We start from the raw sequence: 16,640 nt of genomic DNA on the forward strand, positions 1-16,640 counted from the left end.
GCTTAAGCTTGTTATTTAGTTCCTGCTATGGTCATATTTTAATACACACGTCAAACAAGAACCAAGGCTTAATTTTCCCCTAGGCTATCTGCTGGGCTGGGCTTCCCATTGTTCTGAATGGAATGCAGAATAGCCACTTAGGCAATCTGCTTTGACTGTAGTGTTTGTGCTTTACAATGCTTTACTCTGGAAAAGCCAAAAGGAAATTTTTGTTCATTAAAATGCTCTTTCCTTTCGACTGTGTCACTGTTTTTATTTTATTTACAACAAAAAAATTTTTTCAGGTTAAACGAAGGACATACTGTGTACTTGGAACGCCACATTTGTGGACGACTGTTTGGTGAAAAGTTCAGACATTTTCATGCTCTGGGAGGATGGGGAGAACTACAGAATTCAGTAAGTGAGTCATGGAGTGAAAAGCATTCATCCAAGGTTGTACAGGCATTCAAGTATAGTTTGTAAACTAACTTTACTAGGTAGCAACAAGAAAGCCATTTTTACAGGTGTGGAAAATCAAGCAGGTCTGGTATAATATTCCATTGATACATGCTAATCATTATGCTGTGTAAGGTCATGTTCATGACCAGTAGGACCTCATTGGGTCTTTACAATTAATGTAGTCAGTTACTTAGTTTGAATTTTATTTGGTATATTTATGTCATTTTTCAGTGCTCCCTCCTAAAGGTTGAATTTGCTGACCAGGAATTGAAACATCTTTCTAGTTTTTTATAAGAATAAAACCCACTATTGGGCAGGAAATGTTATGGAACATGACACAAGTAGCCATTCCATTAATAGACTTCAGGAAATTTATGCTAACATACCCTACAATTTCTAGTCTCTCAGTTTAAGCTCTAGACTGTCCTACTAAAGTTATGCCTCTGGGCTTGCATGGTGGTAACCAGTCTTCATATTTGAACATTCATCGAATTCTGTGTCTTGCAGATAAAGACGTTTGGAGATACACATCCTTACACCAAACTTGTGGTTGATCTGACGAATGTGGACCCTGATGTAGCATATTCTTCAGTTCCCTATGAGAAGGGCTTTGCTTTACTCTTTTACCTTGAACAACTTCTTGGGGGCCCAGGCAAGTAGTTGGCACTTTCTGATTTTTTTTTTTTTTTTGAGAGCAATTAAATTTTATTTAAAATTAAATAAAATTGTGGTGCTTGTCTTTAAAGAAAACACATCAGTATTTTAAAAATTATGAAAATAGTATGTACTTATTGAAAAAAAATTATGTGGTACAGAAGTTTGTAAGAGTAACAAGTGAGAGTCCCTCAGCCCCTTTCCACTCCCTAGCTAACCACTGTTAGACATCCTTCCATGTCAGAACATACAAATCTGTCTTAATGTTCTTTAATGCCACCATACTCGTTCATTATACAAATGTGCTGAGTTTATGTAACCTTCCCCTGTCAATGGGTGTTGAGGTATTCTCCTTTGCTCATGGACTTTGAAGGCCCTTCTTCACCCATACGCGTTCTGCCAGTCCCAAATTATTCTTCTCCTTTCGGGTCACACCGAGGCCATTGCTTTTAGAATTTGTGTTGTGGGTTCTTTCTATGTTTCTTTCTCTTTTTTTAATATTTATTTATTTTTGAGAGAGAGAGAGAGAGCGCACGCATGAGAGCATGAGCAGGGGAGGGGCAGAGAGAGAGGGAGAGACAGACTCTGAAGCAGGGTCTAGGCTCCAACCCCATGCGGGGCTCAAACTCACAAACTGTGAGCTGAAGTCAGACACTTAACCAACTGAGCCACCCAGGCGCCCCCTATGTTTCTTCATTGTATCTTCCTCTTAATTGTAATTACGATTTCTCTTCTCCCTTCCACTAAATTACATTTATTTTTCAAGGCCCACCTTAAGTCCTACCTCCTTTTTTGAACATTCTTTCACCACTGGAGCCTTTACTGGTTTTGCTATTCTCTGAAAATTCTCTGTTCTCTATGGTTAATAGTACTACACTAAGGACCCCCCAAAATATTAAATAGTTACCTTTCCATTAATCAACTTCTCTTTTTCTCTTTTCTTTTTATTTTTTAACTCTTAGAGGTTTTCCTAGGATTTCTAAAAGCTTATGTTGAGAAGTTTTCCTATAAGAGCATAACCACTGATGACTGGAAGGATTTCCTGTATTCCCACTTTAAAGATAAGGTTGGCTTTTAAAAACTTTCTTATTTTTCATGCCCAATATATCTTCATCTAATGGCTATTTGATAGGCTGATTTGAATTACTTAATAGTAGTACTGGTCTAGAATTTAAGATTCAACCTTTCATTGTATTTTTTCCTATTTAAAATGTGATCTCAACAACATGAACTAATGTGTATATATTTCAGAGAGATCTGCAATAGCATGTTTCAGAAATGCATTATAATTTTCTTATTTTAGTTATGTCAGTATAGACAAAATTACAGATTTGAGGACCTATAAGTCTGTTTTAGATTCTTTTTGTTTCCAATGGAAAAGCCTATTCTGTAGCAAACTGGGTGCCCTTCCTGTTTGCAGGTTGATATTCTCAATCAAGTTGATTGGAATGCCTGGCTGTACTCTCCTGGAATGCCTCCTGTAAAACCCAAGTCAGTACTTACCTGTTAATGCTTTCCTTCTCATTCTCCTAAATCCTCAAGCTCCTCCAAGATACGGGGAGGGTTTTATGACTTCCTTAAGCTGTAACTAGTTAGCGAGTAGACTTCATAGGTGTTTGAACCTTAACCCTGAGGTCAAAAGAATCATTTCCGTGATATAAATCAATGAATTGCAAGTAATTACGGAATGCCTCCTTTTAGCTGAAGGTTGGTGATACAGAGAAGAGTACGATATTTCCCTTTCCTTCAAAACCTTTGTAATGAGAAATAACTTGTATAAGTATTATGTTAATCGTTACAACAGTGTTATAAGTTGTCATCCCATTTCCAGAGAAGACACATTAGGCTTAGCTAGGTAAAATGTCTTCCCTAAGTTTGCACAGTAGGTAGTAAGAGTTGAGATTCAAACCCTGGCAGTCTTTACTCCCCAGTATACTGTTGTTGTTCTTGTTGTTTGTTGTTTTCTAAGTTTGTTTATTTAGGGAGAGAGTGCACATGAGTGGGGGAGGGACAGAGAAAATCCTGACCCAGGGCTCGAGCCCACAAACCGTGAGACCATGACCTGAGCCAAAGTCAGACACTGAGCCATCCAGGTGCCACTCCGGGGTGCTGCCTTTTAAACTAAATACCCTCCTGAGGTCAGAGACCTGAACTGAGGTTGTTCACTACTATTAGCCCTTCCCGCCACATGGCGTAGTCTTGACCCGGGTTAATTAACAGTCTCAGCTCAAGAACCACTTGCTCAAAGGAACATTCCTTGACCTCTATGACCAGGTCAAGTCCCTGTATAGGGTTTTCTGGTGCCGTGTATGGCCTCTTCATTGTTGTTACCACAGTATTCGTTTTAAATTGGTTTGTGTGATTACCAAAGTCTTTCTCCTTCCCTACACAGAAGCACCATGCAAGCAAGGCTCATGTCTGGTTTTGCTCACTACTGTTCTTAGGACCTTGCCATAAGTAAGGGTTGCTTCTCCTCCTGCCATAAGTAAGGGCTAATTCTTACAAGGTTCTTTTTGTGACACAGAGAAGGAAGTTTCAGGGCACAAGAAAGAGATAAGCAGAGGTTTTGTACTGCCCTTTTGTTCCTTAGAAATCAGTGCTAAGAAATATTCTAGCTGAAGGTGATTTACTGCCTGAGCAGTTTACTGCCTCTGATCCCCTTTGGTTTTGGGGACAAACAAGAGGCTTTCCCTGCAGTCAACACCCTGACTACTTTATGGAGATTGACTGGCAGCTGCTTCAAAGGAGTTCCCTGCTTTAACCCATTTGTAATCTCCCCTAGGGCACAAACTCTCTTTAAGCAGGTTCAATGGTAACTTCTAATCAAAACTTATTTAATTTAGACCCTCAGGGGCAAGTTCCCTACTGTTCTCTCATGGAAACATTTCACAGCAAGCAAGCATGATTTATGGACAAATAGGGATATTTTGCAAGAATTTTGCACACATTTTACAGTCTCTTCCATCGTTGCAAAACATGTGGTTTATCTTCTAAGTTGAGAACTCACAAATTTTAATGCAGTTTGCTTTGCTTTACAATCAGAGTTTATTTCCACTTTCTTCTGAGAAGAAATAAAATCATCACATTGTTTTGGAGTCTCCCAAGGGTCTCCTGGGACACCGTTATTTCCCCGGTGTCTAGAACAGTGCCTGTCACGTAGGCACTCGCAGATTTTTGGGATGACTAGATAGCTGGAACAACAGAATGTAAAATCCACGAAAGCAGCGTGTTGTCACATTGTCATGAACACCTAGAACTGTGCCTGCCATACAGCAAACACTAGATCTGCCCAACTGAGTCCCAGCTCCTTCAGCACACGCTACGGAAGCATCTGTCTTTGCGGAGATGTTGGGGTGTTCTCTCTGAAGGATAGTCAGGTGCTTCACTAATTTGGTATCCACGTGGATTTCCAGGTTCTTAGATGATGCCAGAATATTTAAGTCAGGTAGAAGATTTCCTGTTTCCATCACTCTGGTGTTCCTGATCTTTATTTAAAAAGAACTTTGAGGGGCACCTGGGTGGCTCAGTCAGTTAAGCGGCTGACTTCGGCTCAGGTCATGATCTCGTGGTCCGTGAGTTCGAGCCCCGCGTCGGGCTCTGTGCTGACAGCTCAGAGCCTGGATCCTGTTTCGGATTCTGTGTCTCCCTCTCTCTGACCCTCCCCCATTCATGCTCTGTCTCTCTCTGTCTCAAAAATAAATAAACGTTAAAAAAATTAAAAAAATTTAAAAAAATAAAAAAATAAAAAGAACTTTGAAAGTTAAGTGCATTCTGTAGTTTCAACGTTGCATTTATGGGAAAGCATGTACATCTTTATGAAATTTAATCTCCAGTATTTTTTCATCTTTGCAGCTATGATATGACTCTGACAAATGCTTGCATTGCCTTAAGTCAGCGGTGGATGGTGGTGAGTACTGATGTGTGATTTTTGGATCCTTGTTGAAATGTACAAATATGTCTCTACTCATCAGGGACTTTACTTATAAACTCATGTATTTGGAAAGGTTATTCATAAATCAAGTCTGGGGGTGCCTGGCTGGCTCAGTCAGTGGAGTATGTGACCCTTGATCTCGGGGTTGTGAGTTTGCTTACAACTCTCGGGGTGGAGAGATTGCTTACATAAATCAAATCTTAAACAACAACAGAAAATAAGTCAAGTTTGTCCCAAGTGATACCAGCCCTCAATGTGTAAAGTTAAGTTTTGGGGGGGGGGGGGGGGGGAGCAAATAGATGTTTGGTACTAGTTCTCATTTTTCTTGCTCCTTTTTCAAGTCTTAAAAAAGGTATGCAAAAATATTTGCATTTTCTCTTTCTTCTTTTCCTCATAAATCACTTGTAAGATACTGTTTCAAATATAGCGCTTACCCATACCAGGTAGGTCTAAACTGGTCTCAGGTGAGTGCTAATGCCAGCTGTTAGGGAAGAACCGAGGCACGTTTGCTCTGTCGATCGGTGTTGTTCACATCTATGAAGCCTCCTAAAGAAGAGCCTCTCTGTGTATATACTGAAACATAACCCTTAGAGAAACCTGAGTGAAGATGTACCCTGGACAGCGCTTTAATGAAAAATATCAGAAAATGTAGGAGCAATCCTTGTAGGGGAAGAAAAGTACTTTTCCCTCTGCCCTCTGAGTTTTTAGCTGAGAGTTCTATAATAAAACGCAGATTACCAAGAGAAAAACAAATTTATTAACATGTATATCTTATGCGTACATGGGAGAGGCCCATGGAAAAATGACTAGCTCAGATGTGCCTCATTCAGGACTAAACACCATTTCAGTGGGGAAAATAAATGATTTTTAGGAAAGATAAATGGGCCCTCAGGAGAACAGATGGAAGGTATGACAGTTTGTGACAAAGTTTGTCTGGCTGTGGTGTCAACTTTTAGTTTCCTTTTCTGTGATAGGAGTCAGTCTTGCCTGATTGATGAAACAGTTGAGCTCCTTTTGGAAGGTCTGTCTTTAGGCAGATGAGCATAGTGCAGAGAAAACCTCTCCTTGCCCTTCCTATTTTTCAAGAGCCTACAACTGAAATAATCAATATACTAAAGTGGCATATTTGGGAGTAGTGTATTTTGCTACCCTTCATCCTGTTATCTGCAACAAATTTAGATGTTGCCTTTTGACACTTGTTTCTAAAGTTTAGTTATAAGTAACTGATGCTAAGCAGTAAGTGATGAGCAGCATGAAAAAGATACAGGGGCACCTGGGTGGCTCAGTCGGGTAAGCCTCTGACTCCTGATTTTGGCTCGTGTCATGATCCCAGGGTTGTGGGATGGAGCCCTGTGTCAGGCTCCACTGAGCCGGAGCCTGCTTAAGATTCTTTCTTTCTCTGTGTCCCTGTCCCCCCCACCAACCACTTGCGTATGCACAGAAACAAATGAAGTCACAAGAGGTCACCAGAAAGAGCCAGTACCTCCACCTGGGGCGGGGGACAGTGGATTGGGGTTAGCTGCAGCATGGAGGACAGCTTTGTCCAGAAGAGGGTATTTCAGCTAGGACTGGATATGGTTTGGGCATGGATGAGGTAGAGGAGGACATTCTGGGTGGAAGGGACAAAGTCCAAACAAAGTTTTTTTTTAAGCAGCAACAAAACGTGGAACCTACGCAGATAGGTGAGTTCTGCCTGGTTAGAGCTTAGAGCCTATTCATCTGGTTCATCTCCCAACCCTCCTCTTCCCTTCTGACATGGGGCCATAGCCACAATGACTTCCGTTAAGTTCCATGGGGTTTCATTAAGATAGTGTTTTTCCATTCCTTCCTGCCTTCTATAATGCTGCCCTCTCTGCTTCCTCCCACCCCTCACTCTCTCCTCATCCCAGGCTAAGTAAGGCTTTCCTTCCTTTTCTCCCATAGGATCCTAAACAGCCTTATCACACCATTTCTGTCTTTGTGTGTGTGTGTGTGTGTGTGTGTGTGTGCGGGCGCGCGCGTGCACACGTGTGTGCTATCATTAAAGTACTCTTATCAGATTGGAATGAATCAGTTAGCCAGTTCAGTGAACCAGTTAATTGAAAAAATTGGCTAAAGCATGGTGTCATAAAAACTAATCATAAGGAAAACATTTTATTTTAAAACATAAATTACTCAGATTTTTACTATGGGGCCAAAGCTGTGTATCAACTGCATAAACTAAATTCATGATGCACCTGTAACTTCCAATTTTAGTTTCTTTTATTTTTTTATCTATTTATTTTTTAAATGTTTATTTATTTTTGAGAGAGACACAGTGGGAGCAGGAGAGGGGCAGAGAGAGAGGGAGACATAGAATCCGAAGCAGGCTCTGAGCTGTCAGCCCACAGCTTGACGCAGGGCTTGAACTCACAAACCGTGAGACCATGGTCTTAGCCGAAGTCAGACACTTACCCAACTCAGCCGCCCAGGTGCCCCAATTTTGGTTTCTTTTAAAGTGGGAATAGAATTTAAATACACTTGCAAAGCAATTGGTAGCTCCTTCTAGATTTTTCTGTTGTTATTCCCATCTGTTTACAAAGATCTTGTCTACAAATTCTGTAGCAACATTTTTTGTACAGCACTTTTTAAGTTAAAGTTGACTTAGTTTGTCCAGAGCAATAAACTTAATATTTATAGAGACTTCTTCTTTTTTTTTTTTTTTGGCACTCCTCTTTCATCAGTATACCTATTATTTAACAGGATTTCCTGCTTACAACTACAATTGACATAAACACATTTGGAAACAAGTTTATGTAGTTAACACATAAATCAACAGGTGGGAGAAGAAAAGCACAAGTTTTGAAGGGGTGGCCCACCCACTCAGAGCAAAGGGCGCACCCTGGACACGAGTCCACTCATTTTACAGAGAGGGTAGAAAGTATCGGTTAATCCAATGAGTGGTTTTAGTGGAGCTCATTTTTTTGTTGTTGTTTTTGAGAGAGAGGAGAGAGAGAGCATGAGCAGGGGAGGTGCAGAGAGAGGGAGGGACTGAAGATCTGAAGCGGGCTCTGGGCTGACAGCAGTGAGCCTAATGTGGGGCTCGAACTCACGAACGACAAGATCACAACCTGAGCCAGAGTCAAATGCTCAACCAACTGAGCCACCCAACTGCCCAGTGAAGCTCATTTTTAAAAAGCTTTTACTGTAAATGTATTTTCTTACAGTATTGCTTGTATCTGTTTCTTTCACCAGGCGATAAGCTCCTTGAGAGCAGAAATTGTTTTTATTCATCTCTATATCCCCAGTGCCATCCCCATTTATTCACTGTTGGATAAATACATGAATTAGTAGAGGGAAAACAAGGTTGGAAAGATGTGTTAGTTTCCTATGATAGAGAATCTTGATAGTCAAACTAAGGAATGTAAAACAATCTGTAAACAGCAGTGGATCCTTAAAGGTTTTTGAGTAGCAAATGAAATGATCAGAGTTGCTTATTAGGACCATTAATCAAGCTGTGTAACATATAGGATCAATTAATATGGAAAAGTGAGAGTTAGTAAGAAAGCCAGCTAGTAGGTCAGATAAGATGGTAGTTCAGACCAAAAGGCTTGTGGGGTTTGAACTGGAACAGTACAGGAGGAAATAAAAGATTTGAAACGTTTTTGAGGTTAAATAGCTGGTTAAGATCTTGAAAACATTAAATGTGGAGAATAAGAAAGAAGAATAGAAAGTTCCAGGTTTTGAGGGAACCCTCTTAGAGCCAGAAGAAGGAAGAAAAACAAATCAGAAGTAAGGCGAATCAGAACAATGGAACAAGAAACCAAGGGAAGGGGCACCTGGGTGGCTCAGGCAGCTAAGCGACCAACTCTTGAGTTCAGCCTGGGTCATGATCTCACAATTGTGAGATAGAGCCCTGCATGGGGCCCAGGGCTGATGGTGTGGAGCCTGCTTGGGATCCTCTCTGTCTCTTTCTCTCCTCTCCCCCCTCTTGTGTGCATGCACACACACACACACACACTCTCTCAAATAAATAAATAAACAAATAAACTTAAACCAAGGGAAAAGATACTGTAATTTAAAATAAAATATAAACATCTTTCTGAAGATTCTGGTAACATCATGACCAAGTTAGAACATTACTAACCCTTTAGATCTAGTTCACGATTTTTTTGAGGGGGTAGAAAGTGTCTAGGCAGCTCCTTACCCAGCAGGGTAGTTGTGCACATATGTACGTCCACTATCAATACTTTGCCTGGAATACTTCCTGCGTTCAGTGTTGTAACAAAAAGGACCAGAGGTGTTGAGTTATGATTGGAAAAGTGGTTTAATCATGTATGCTAAATAATTTAGAAAGGTCTAATTATTCCTATGCAGGGAGGGAAATCTGGTGGCACATCTTGCCACAGATGATGCTTTAGTTCTTCTGTGTCTTAAATTTATGTTTTGTGTAGTTCACAAACATGTCATGGAGAAAAGTATGAGGGATCCATGCTTGGATGGATCTTCTACAGCAATGTGATATATTAAGACCTCTGGGTTTTGTTTTGTTTTTAATGTTTATTTATTTTTTGAGAGAGAGAAAGAGAGACAGAAAGGGAGACACAGAATCCAAAGCAGACGCCAGACTCTGAGCTGTCAGCACAGAGCCCAACGCGGGGCTTGAACTCACAGACTACAAGATCATGACCTGAGATGAAGTTGGTCACTTAACCAACTGAGCCACCCAGGCACCCAGGACCTCTGTGTTCATTTGAAAAATGTATGCCAGCCCACCTACTAAAACTGCTCCTGCTCTTGATTTCTGCTTAGATATTCCTTTAGGCTCAGCAGCCAACACGGATGATTATAAATAGTTCACTATCAATAGGAGCGGGTCGTGTCAGAGACAGACTGAGGACATTGTAATCACTAGTTCTCCCTTTGCCTTGTTTTATTGTTCAATTGTTTTTCTTAAATATTAAAAAAAATGCAAAAGAAAAAATGTGTATCACCTATCGGAAGGTATAAAAAGGTGTACCCACCACTAACATAAGAAAGAAAACCTCAGTGGTACTTTTGGAGCAACCCTCCCCATCTCATTCCCCTCTCTATCCACATTGCCTTCCCAGAAAGGTAACCATTACCTTGAATTTTGGTTTATCATTCCATTGCTTTTAATGTTTTTACCACTTACGACATAGCCTTAATAAATATTTTAAATTTGCATGTTTTTGAGCAGAGCATGAGATCTGTAAGTTTTGATAACCAAGGTGAGGTTCCAAAGAGAGATAGTAAAGGGGGTTCTGAACAGGGAGGAAGGTGTAAAATAATGTTTCTTTACAAGGATATATTTATGCATTAAATTTCCTGGAAGGATATACGAGGAATATTCATATTGGTCACTGGGGAGTAGGACCTAGAGACGTGGCAAAAACAAAGGAATTTTTCATTCAGTCCTATCTGATTTTTTTAAACATTGCATATGTTTCTTTTAAAGTTAAAAGAAACCCTAGTTTATGTGGAAGATAGTATGGAGGTTCCTCAAAAAGTTAAAAATACAAATACCCTATGATCCAGTAATCACACTACTGGGTATTTACCCAATAAATACAAAAACACTAATTCTAAGGGATACATGCACCCCTGTGTTTATAGCAGCATTAATTTACAATAGCCAAATTATGGAAGCAGCCCAAGTGTTCATCAATAGATTAATGGATAAAGATGATGTGCACGTACACACACACACACACACACACACACACACACACACACACATAGAGGAATATTATTCAGCCATAAAAAAGAAAGAAATCTTTCCATTTGCATTGACATGGATGGAGCTAGAGAGTATAATGCTAGGTAAAATCTGTTAGAGAAAGACAAATACCATATGCTTTCACTCAATGTGGAATGCAAGAAACAAAACAAATGGGCAAAGGAAAAAAGACAGAAACAAACCAAGAAACAGACTCTTAACTATACAGAACAAACTGATGGTTACCAGAGGGGAGGTGGATAGGAGGATGGGTTAAATAGGTGATGGGGACTAAGGAGTCCATTTGTCATGATGAGCGCTGGGTAATAACGTGGAATTGTTGAATCTCTATATTGTATACCTGAAACTAATATAACAGTGTAGGTTAACTATACTAGAATTAAAATAAAATAATAATAAAGAAACCCTAGTTGAAAGGAATTCAAAACTACTTAAAGATTTTTTAAACAATTACTTTGATAATCTTCATTTAATATCTCTTAATCATATCTTCAAAGATTTTTGGCAGTGAATCCTAAATTAAAAAGTACAGACTCATTTTTCTTTTTCTTAGATGATTTCCAAGATTAAGTGGGGAAAACAGAATGTGTGGGGTTGGAGGGAAACATCAGTTTGTGGCCTTACCAATTAATTAGTGTAATATTTAAAAGTATGCAATTTGATCCTTTACCCAAATTTTACAATTAGCCTGTAAATTAGTTGACATGCTGTTTGTAATATTTCTTTACTTTGACAATCTGTACATCTTGAATGGTACAAAGGATGTAAAAATTTTTTTCCTATTAATAGTCTAATTTCTCTTAAGTAATATAAATTTTAGGAGTCATGTTAGCTCTTTAAGTTAAAGTAACATCATCTCAAAATTATGAAAGTAGCCAAGGCTTAAATTTATTTTTTACCATCTTGTACATCCTTATATTTCTGTCTTTTTCTTAATTTTTATTTTTATGTTAGGTGAACCAATAAATATTATTAACTTGTACATTTTATACAAAATAACCAGGAAACATTTTTTTTAGGCCAAAGAAGATGATTTAAACTCATTCACCGCAGCAGACCTGAAGGACCTCTCTAGTCATCAGCTGAACGAATTCTTAGCACAGATGCTCCAGAAAGTAAGTACTAGCTCAAAACATGAGACATTACAATGGACATAATAAAAGCACAGCATTTAGGTCAAACCCAACTTGGAAAAAAATGTTAATGTGAAAACCAATGGGAAAAAAAATTTATAAAATTCATTTGTTTCTTTAAAGACATTTGTTGAATGCTTATTATGTTTAGTGTTATTATAAATATGAAAATATTCAAGAAAGAAAGAAACCATATCCACAAAAGCTTATAATCTAGTAGGAAAGGTCACACATACAAAATTTGGCAATTAAAGGAGACATATTTTAGGTATCATTTGAGAAAAACTTAATCAGTAAAGAAGGACTCCCTTCTAAATGGCATCATCAAGGAAAGGTTTTGTGGGAGTGGAGCTAGCTTTGAGGAGAGCAGCATCATCATGCAGAGGTGGAAATTCAAGTCCGAGGGAGTAGCAAGCCACCGTGTTGCAGAAGTTAATGAAGATCGTTCTAGAAAGCCTGGTATAGGATGTGATGAATCTTGAATGCTAAGCTAAGAATCAGATTTTGTAGGTAGGAAGGGATCTAACATTTTTAACAGGAAAGGATGGATTATAAAACAAGTCTGCTGGTGGATCAACATGAGGAACACGGGTGGTGGAGTTATCTGGGAGACAGTACCAGGGGGCACTGGTAGGAAAGGAGGGGGCAGGGGTGAAGGGTAAAAGGCATGGGTTTGTGCCTGGCTGGATTTGGCGGTTAACAGGAATGAGTCCAAGCAGATCTTAAGGTTTCAAACCAAGGTAATAAAAAGAATATGTAAAACAGAAAGAGGAGGCTGCATTTTGAGAGGGAGGGAATGACTGGGTCTTGGCTTTCACATTAAAATGCTCTGTTGGGCCTGAGGACCTTGAGAGGGATAAAGAAGACTGGACGGAGTTTCCTAAGGAATCAACACAAAGGGAGGAATGGATTTTAGGCAACAGGGGCTTGGTGAGAATCAATTTTTTAGGGCATAAAGTTGCCATTTTTCATAAATGTCTTTAGCGCTGCCTTGGGGCCAGGGAAAGGGAGGAACTGACGAGACGTTTCCAGAAAAGGCATGGCAAAAATGGGGGAAGATTGGGGGTCCAGGAGGGGACCTTAACCAGTGGACCTACCAGGGCGGACTTGGAGGTTAGCTGAGACCAAACAGTTTGGGAACGGTCTGGCACTCAGAGCAGAGATGCTTCCGGAGCGAGCATGGGGCGGGTTTTGTAAGATGAGTCGTGGCAGCAGAGGAGAGTCACCACCCACCTAGCAGCACCTCAGCCTCCCTGCTTGTCCAAACTGAACTTGTCTTCCTTCTTTCCTCACCAGACTTGCTCCCCATTTTAGCTTAAGGTTAAGCCAGGCACAGGAGGTTCATGAACTCCTGAAATTGTATAGAGACATTTGTGTTTGTATGGTAAATGGATCTCTTTTTCCTAAGGAAAGGGTCCATATTACTCATCAGGTTCTCAAAGGACCTGTAATATAGAAGTTTTAAAAGCTATTTTGTAGGCATATAGATCATTTAAAAGGGATTTCAGAGGAAATATGCAAAGATAAAGCTCAGGGTAATCTGTGAGGAAACAAAGAACTGTGGTTTAATACAGAGAATAGGATAAATTTAAGATAGATAAAGTATAAGGAAAAACTTGAAGGACTCTGGAAAGAGTTAGAAAGCTAGATTTTATATATACCAGAAGGTCTGAGGAGAGAAATTCTCATTTAATTCTCTAGGTACCTCACAAATTAAACTATCCCTTCGCCCCTAGTAGAACATCCTTATCCAGAATGAGTTGGCACAAAATGTATTGTAGTGTGCATTTGTTTTCATTTTATCTAACTTATTTCTATATTTGAAAATATTTAGGATTTTAATCTGGCTAAGAATTTCCCCCCAGCTCCTTTCTTCCAAGGAATCCTGTTGAAATGATACGTCATACTTCTTTATTTTGCTCTTAGGCACCTCTTCCATTGGGGCATATAAAGCGAATGCAAGAGGTGTACAAGTTGAATGCCGTTAACAATTCTGAAATACGATTCAGGTACATCATTTTAACTTGTCTCTGTGGAAGAAAGTAGAAACTAGTTTAAAATGTGGAGAAAGGGAAAGCAGAGTCAGAGCCATACATGAGTTTTAAGAAATCCTATGAAATCTTCTGCACTTGTATAAATAATCATAGGAATACTTGCAGTATCTGTAAGATGAGAGTATTAATCTTTTTCTTAGAATTTGTTCTAAGCTTCTCTTGGCCTTAAGACAAAAAGGAGAATTAGGAATCCAGAGGTAAATAGTTCTTCCACAACTAGCCAAATTGACTCTGATAAGGGAATAGTTAGAAATCTCTGATTCTGGGGGCGCCTGGGTGGCTCAGTCGGTTGGGCGTTCAACTTCGGCTCGGGTCACGATCTCGCGGTCCGTGAGTTCGAGCCCCGCGTCAGGCTCTGTGCTGATGGCTCAGAGCCTGGAGCCTGTTTCCGATTCTGTGTCTCCCTCTCTCTCTGCCCCTCCCCCGTTCATGCTCTGTCTCTCTCTGTCTCAAAAATAAATACACGTTAAAAAAAAAAAAGAAAAAAAAAAAAGAAATCTCTGATTCTGTTATGTGACTAATCTTTCTTCTGATTTGTAGTGTGAGTCTTAAACCAAAGTTTAATTTCCTTTAGAAACTGCACAGATAAGGTACATGAACACCAACGTAAGCTAGCCTTTTAAAATGTCTGGTCTTTGTCAAGAACAAACAACTCTTCCTTCTCTTCTCCAGTTGTTGAATTGTATATAAAAGGATTTGGAAAAAAAAGTAGGATTTGAGATTCTCAGAATAAAGACATAATATAAAGAGGTGTGCAGTAGAATTATAATGGGATTACTTATCACTATGAAAGTAATCTTCAGATGTGACTGTATGTCCCGCCCCTTCCTCCTCATTTCCTACCCCACGCCCCCTAAAAATCTTCCTTTCAGATGGTTACGGCTCTGCATTCAGTCGAAATGGGAGGAAGCAGTTCCTTTGGCTCTAAAAATGGCAACTGAGCAAGGACGAATGAAATTTACGCGGCCCTTATTCAAGTAAGAACCCACTCAAATGGTGCTTTGAATTTAGATCAGGAATGGGGAAGAACAATCTTAAGTTTTTCCAGTTGTTAAAATACTTTGCAAAATCCCATCTAAAAATAATTTTTAAATTTGTTAAAGATTACAGGTATAATTTTGGAATAGGAATGAACACTTCTAAAATACTTAGAATTTGAGGTAATTGGATTAGCTGTTTTAGAAACATTATATATCAATTACCTATTATGGGCCAGATAGGCTTAGACACTGGTGAAAAGGAAGTAAATAGAAAGCAATCTTATGTGCACCGAACGGTCTTTAAAAGCAAGTAGGAGATAATTGGTGGGTAGGCGTGGATAGGCATGGACAAGAGAAAGAGTCTGAAGTTAATTCAAATGCAATAAGAAATGAACAGATAAAGCCAAACCTTTTTGATTCAAATGTCCCAATGAAGTGGAAGAATAGGTTGCTTGACATATAATAAAGCAATGCACGGTAGAGGGGAAAAGTTGTATCTTGGCTAAAAGCTAGAATTTAAGAATATCTTAATGAAGTTATTTTGACTGTGGGTTTGGCAGGAATTCTGAAAAATATATAACCATGACATAGACAGTCATAATTAATCTTTTCATTAATTTCACAATAATAAAATTATACCTGCCACATAAAACATTACTTGCCAAAGTAATAAGTCATTATCCAACTTTCTTGCTTTTTTTCCCGCTCCCACAGAGACCTTGCTGCCTTTGACAAATACCACGATCAAGCCGTCCGTACCTACCAGGAGCACAGAGCTAGCATGCACCCCGTGACGGCCATGCTGGTGGGGAAAGATTTAAAAGTGGATTGAGGACCTACCAATGATGATTTCAGACATTTTTCTTTTTTAAACTGCAGTCACAAAGAAATGGAAAAACTTCAGCTCACATTGTAACTAAAATGTTGTTTTTGTTTTCGGTTTTTATTATCTTGTCAGTGATTTTCATAAATAAAGCTGAGCTACCTTTTTTTTTCCTCCCTGCCAGTGGCATGTTCTTTGTAAAGTGCATTTTAACAAAGTTTGGTCTTTTAATTTATAAATGTAAAATTTGTAATTACATATTTATTTTCCCCAGCACGATCACCAAAAGTGTCAACATATTATTTACATGACATTTTAAGTTCCTTAATATGAAGCTGCTACACACCAAACATTCAACATGATTAGGGTTTTGCTTTTTAAAGGTTTTATTTTTTTAAGTCTGTTTATTTTGAGGGAGAGCAAGCGCAAATGGGGGAGGGGCAGAGAGAGAAAGAGAGAATCCCAAGCAAGCTCTGCACGCTCAGCACAGAGCCTGATGCAGGGCTTGAACTCACGAACCGTGAGATCATGGCCTGAGCTGAAATCAAGAGTTCGATGCTTAACCCACTGAGCCACCCTAGCACCCCAGGTTTTGCTTTTTAAATAACATGAACACTCAGTTGGATTTGCTCCCCCACCCGCCCAGTGAACATAGTATAAATGCCCTTTCCAAACTGTATAAACTCTATAGGGAGCATTGTTACCCCCACCCTGCATCCACCTGCTGATCCACTGGACGTGTCCTGCTGTCCTGTCTGTCAGGGTCAAATGACCACTCCGAACACCAGTATTTCCCATCAGCCTTTCAGAGTCTCTCCTGTCTGTTCAACCTTACTCCTTTCCTTAGTGGTCACCAAACATTCTTCATCCTTGTAGAGCACAAAGCCCATAGAAAGAATACAATTATA

At 39.4% G+C, this 16,640-nt stretch overlaps 1 protein-coding gene across 2 annotated transcripts in view; it reads left to right on the forward strand.

Annotated features, from left to right (window-relative positions):
- LTA4H (leukotriene A4 hydrolase) overlaps positions 1 to 15,903 on the forward strand; it is a 34,509-nt gene extending 18,606 nt beyond the window's left edge. Inside the window, exons 11-19 of one of the 2 annotated variants that reach the window (XM_058741720.1) lie at positions 285 to 396; positions 946 to 1,090; positions 2,055 to 2,158; positions 2,513 to 2,583; positions 4,945 to 4,999; positions 11,762 to 11,857; positions 13,802 to 13,884; positions 14,802 to 14,906; positions 15,624 to 15,903. In XM_058741720.1, coding sequence (XP_058597703.1) covers positions 285 to 396; positions 946 to 1,090; positions 2,055 to 2,158; positions 2,513 to 2,583; positions 4,945 to 4,999; positions 11,762 to 11,857; positions 13,802 to 13,884; positions 14,802 to 14,906; positions 15,624 to 15,741 — 889 coding nt within the window. In that variant the 3' untranslated portion in view covers positions 15,742 to 15,903. The remainder of the gene's footprint in view (positions 1 to 284; positions 397 to 945; positions 1,091 to 2,054; positions 2,159 to 2,512; positions 2,584 to 4,944; positions 5,000 to 11,761; positions 11,858 to 13,801; positions 13,885 to 14,801; positions 14,907 to 15,623) is intronic. The other variant, XM_058741721.1, reaches the window with a different exon arrangement.
- The last annotated feature ends 737 nt before the right edge of the window (positions 15,904 to 16,640 follow it).

Source organism: Neofelis nebulosa, chromosome 8, assembly GCF_028018385.1.
Source record: "Neofelis nebulosa isolate mNeoNeb1 chromosome 8, mNeoNeb1.pri, whole genome shotgun sequence".
NCBI classification, from domain to species: Eukaryota; Metazoa; Chordata; class Mammalia; order Carnivora; family Felidae; genus Neofelis; species Neofelis nebulosa.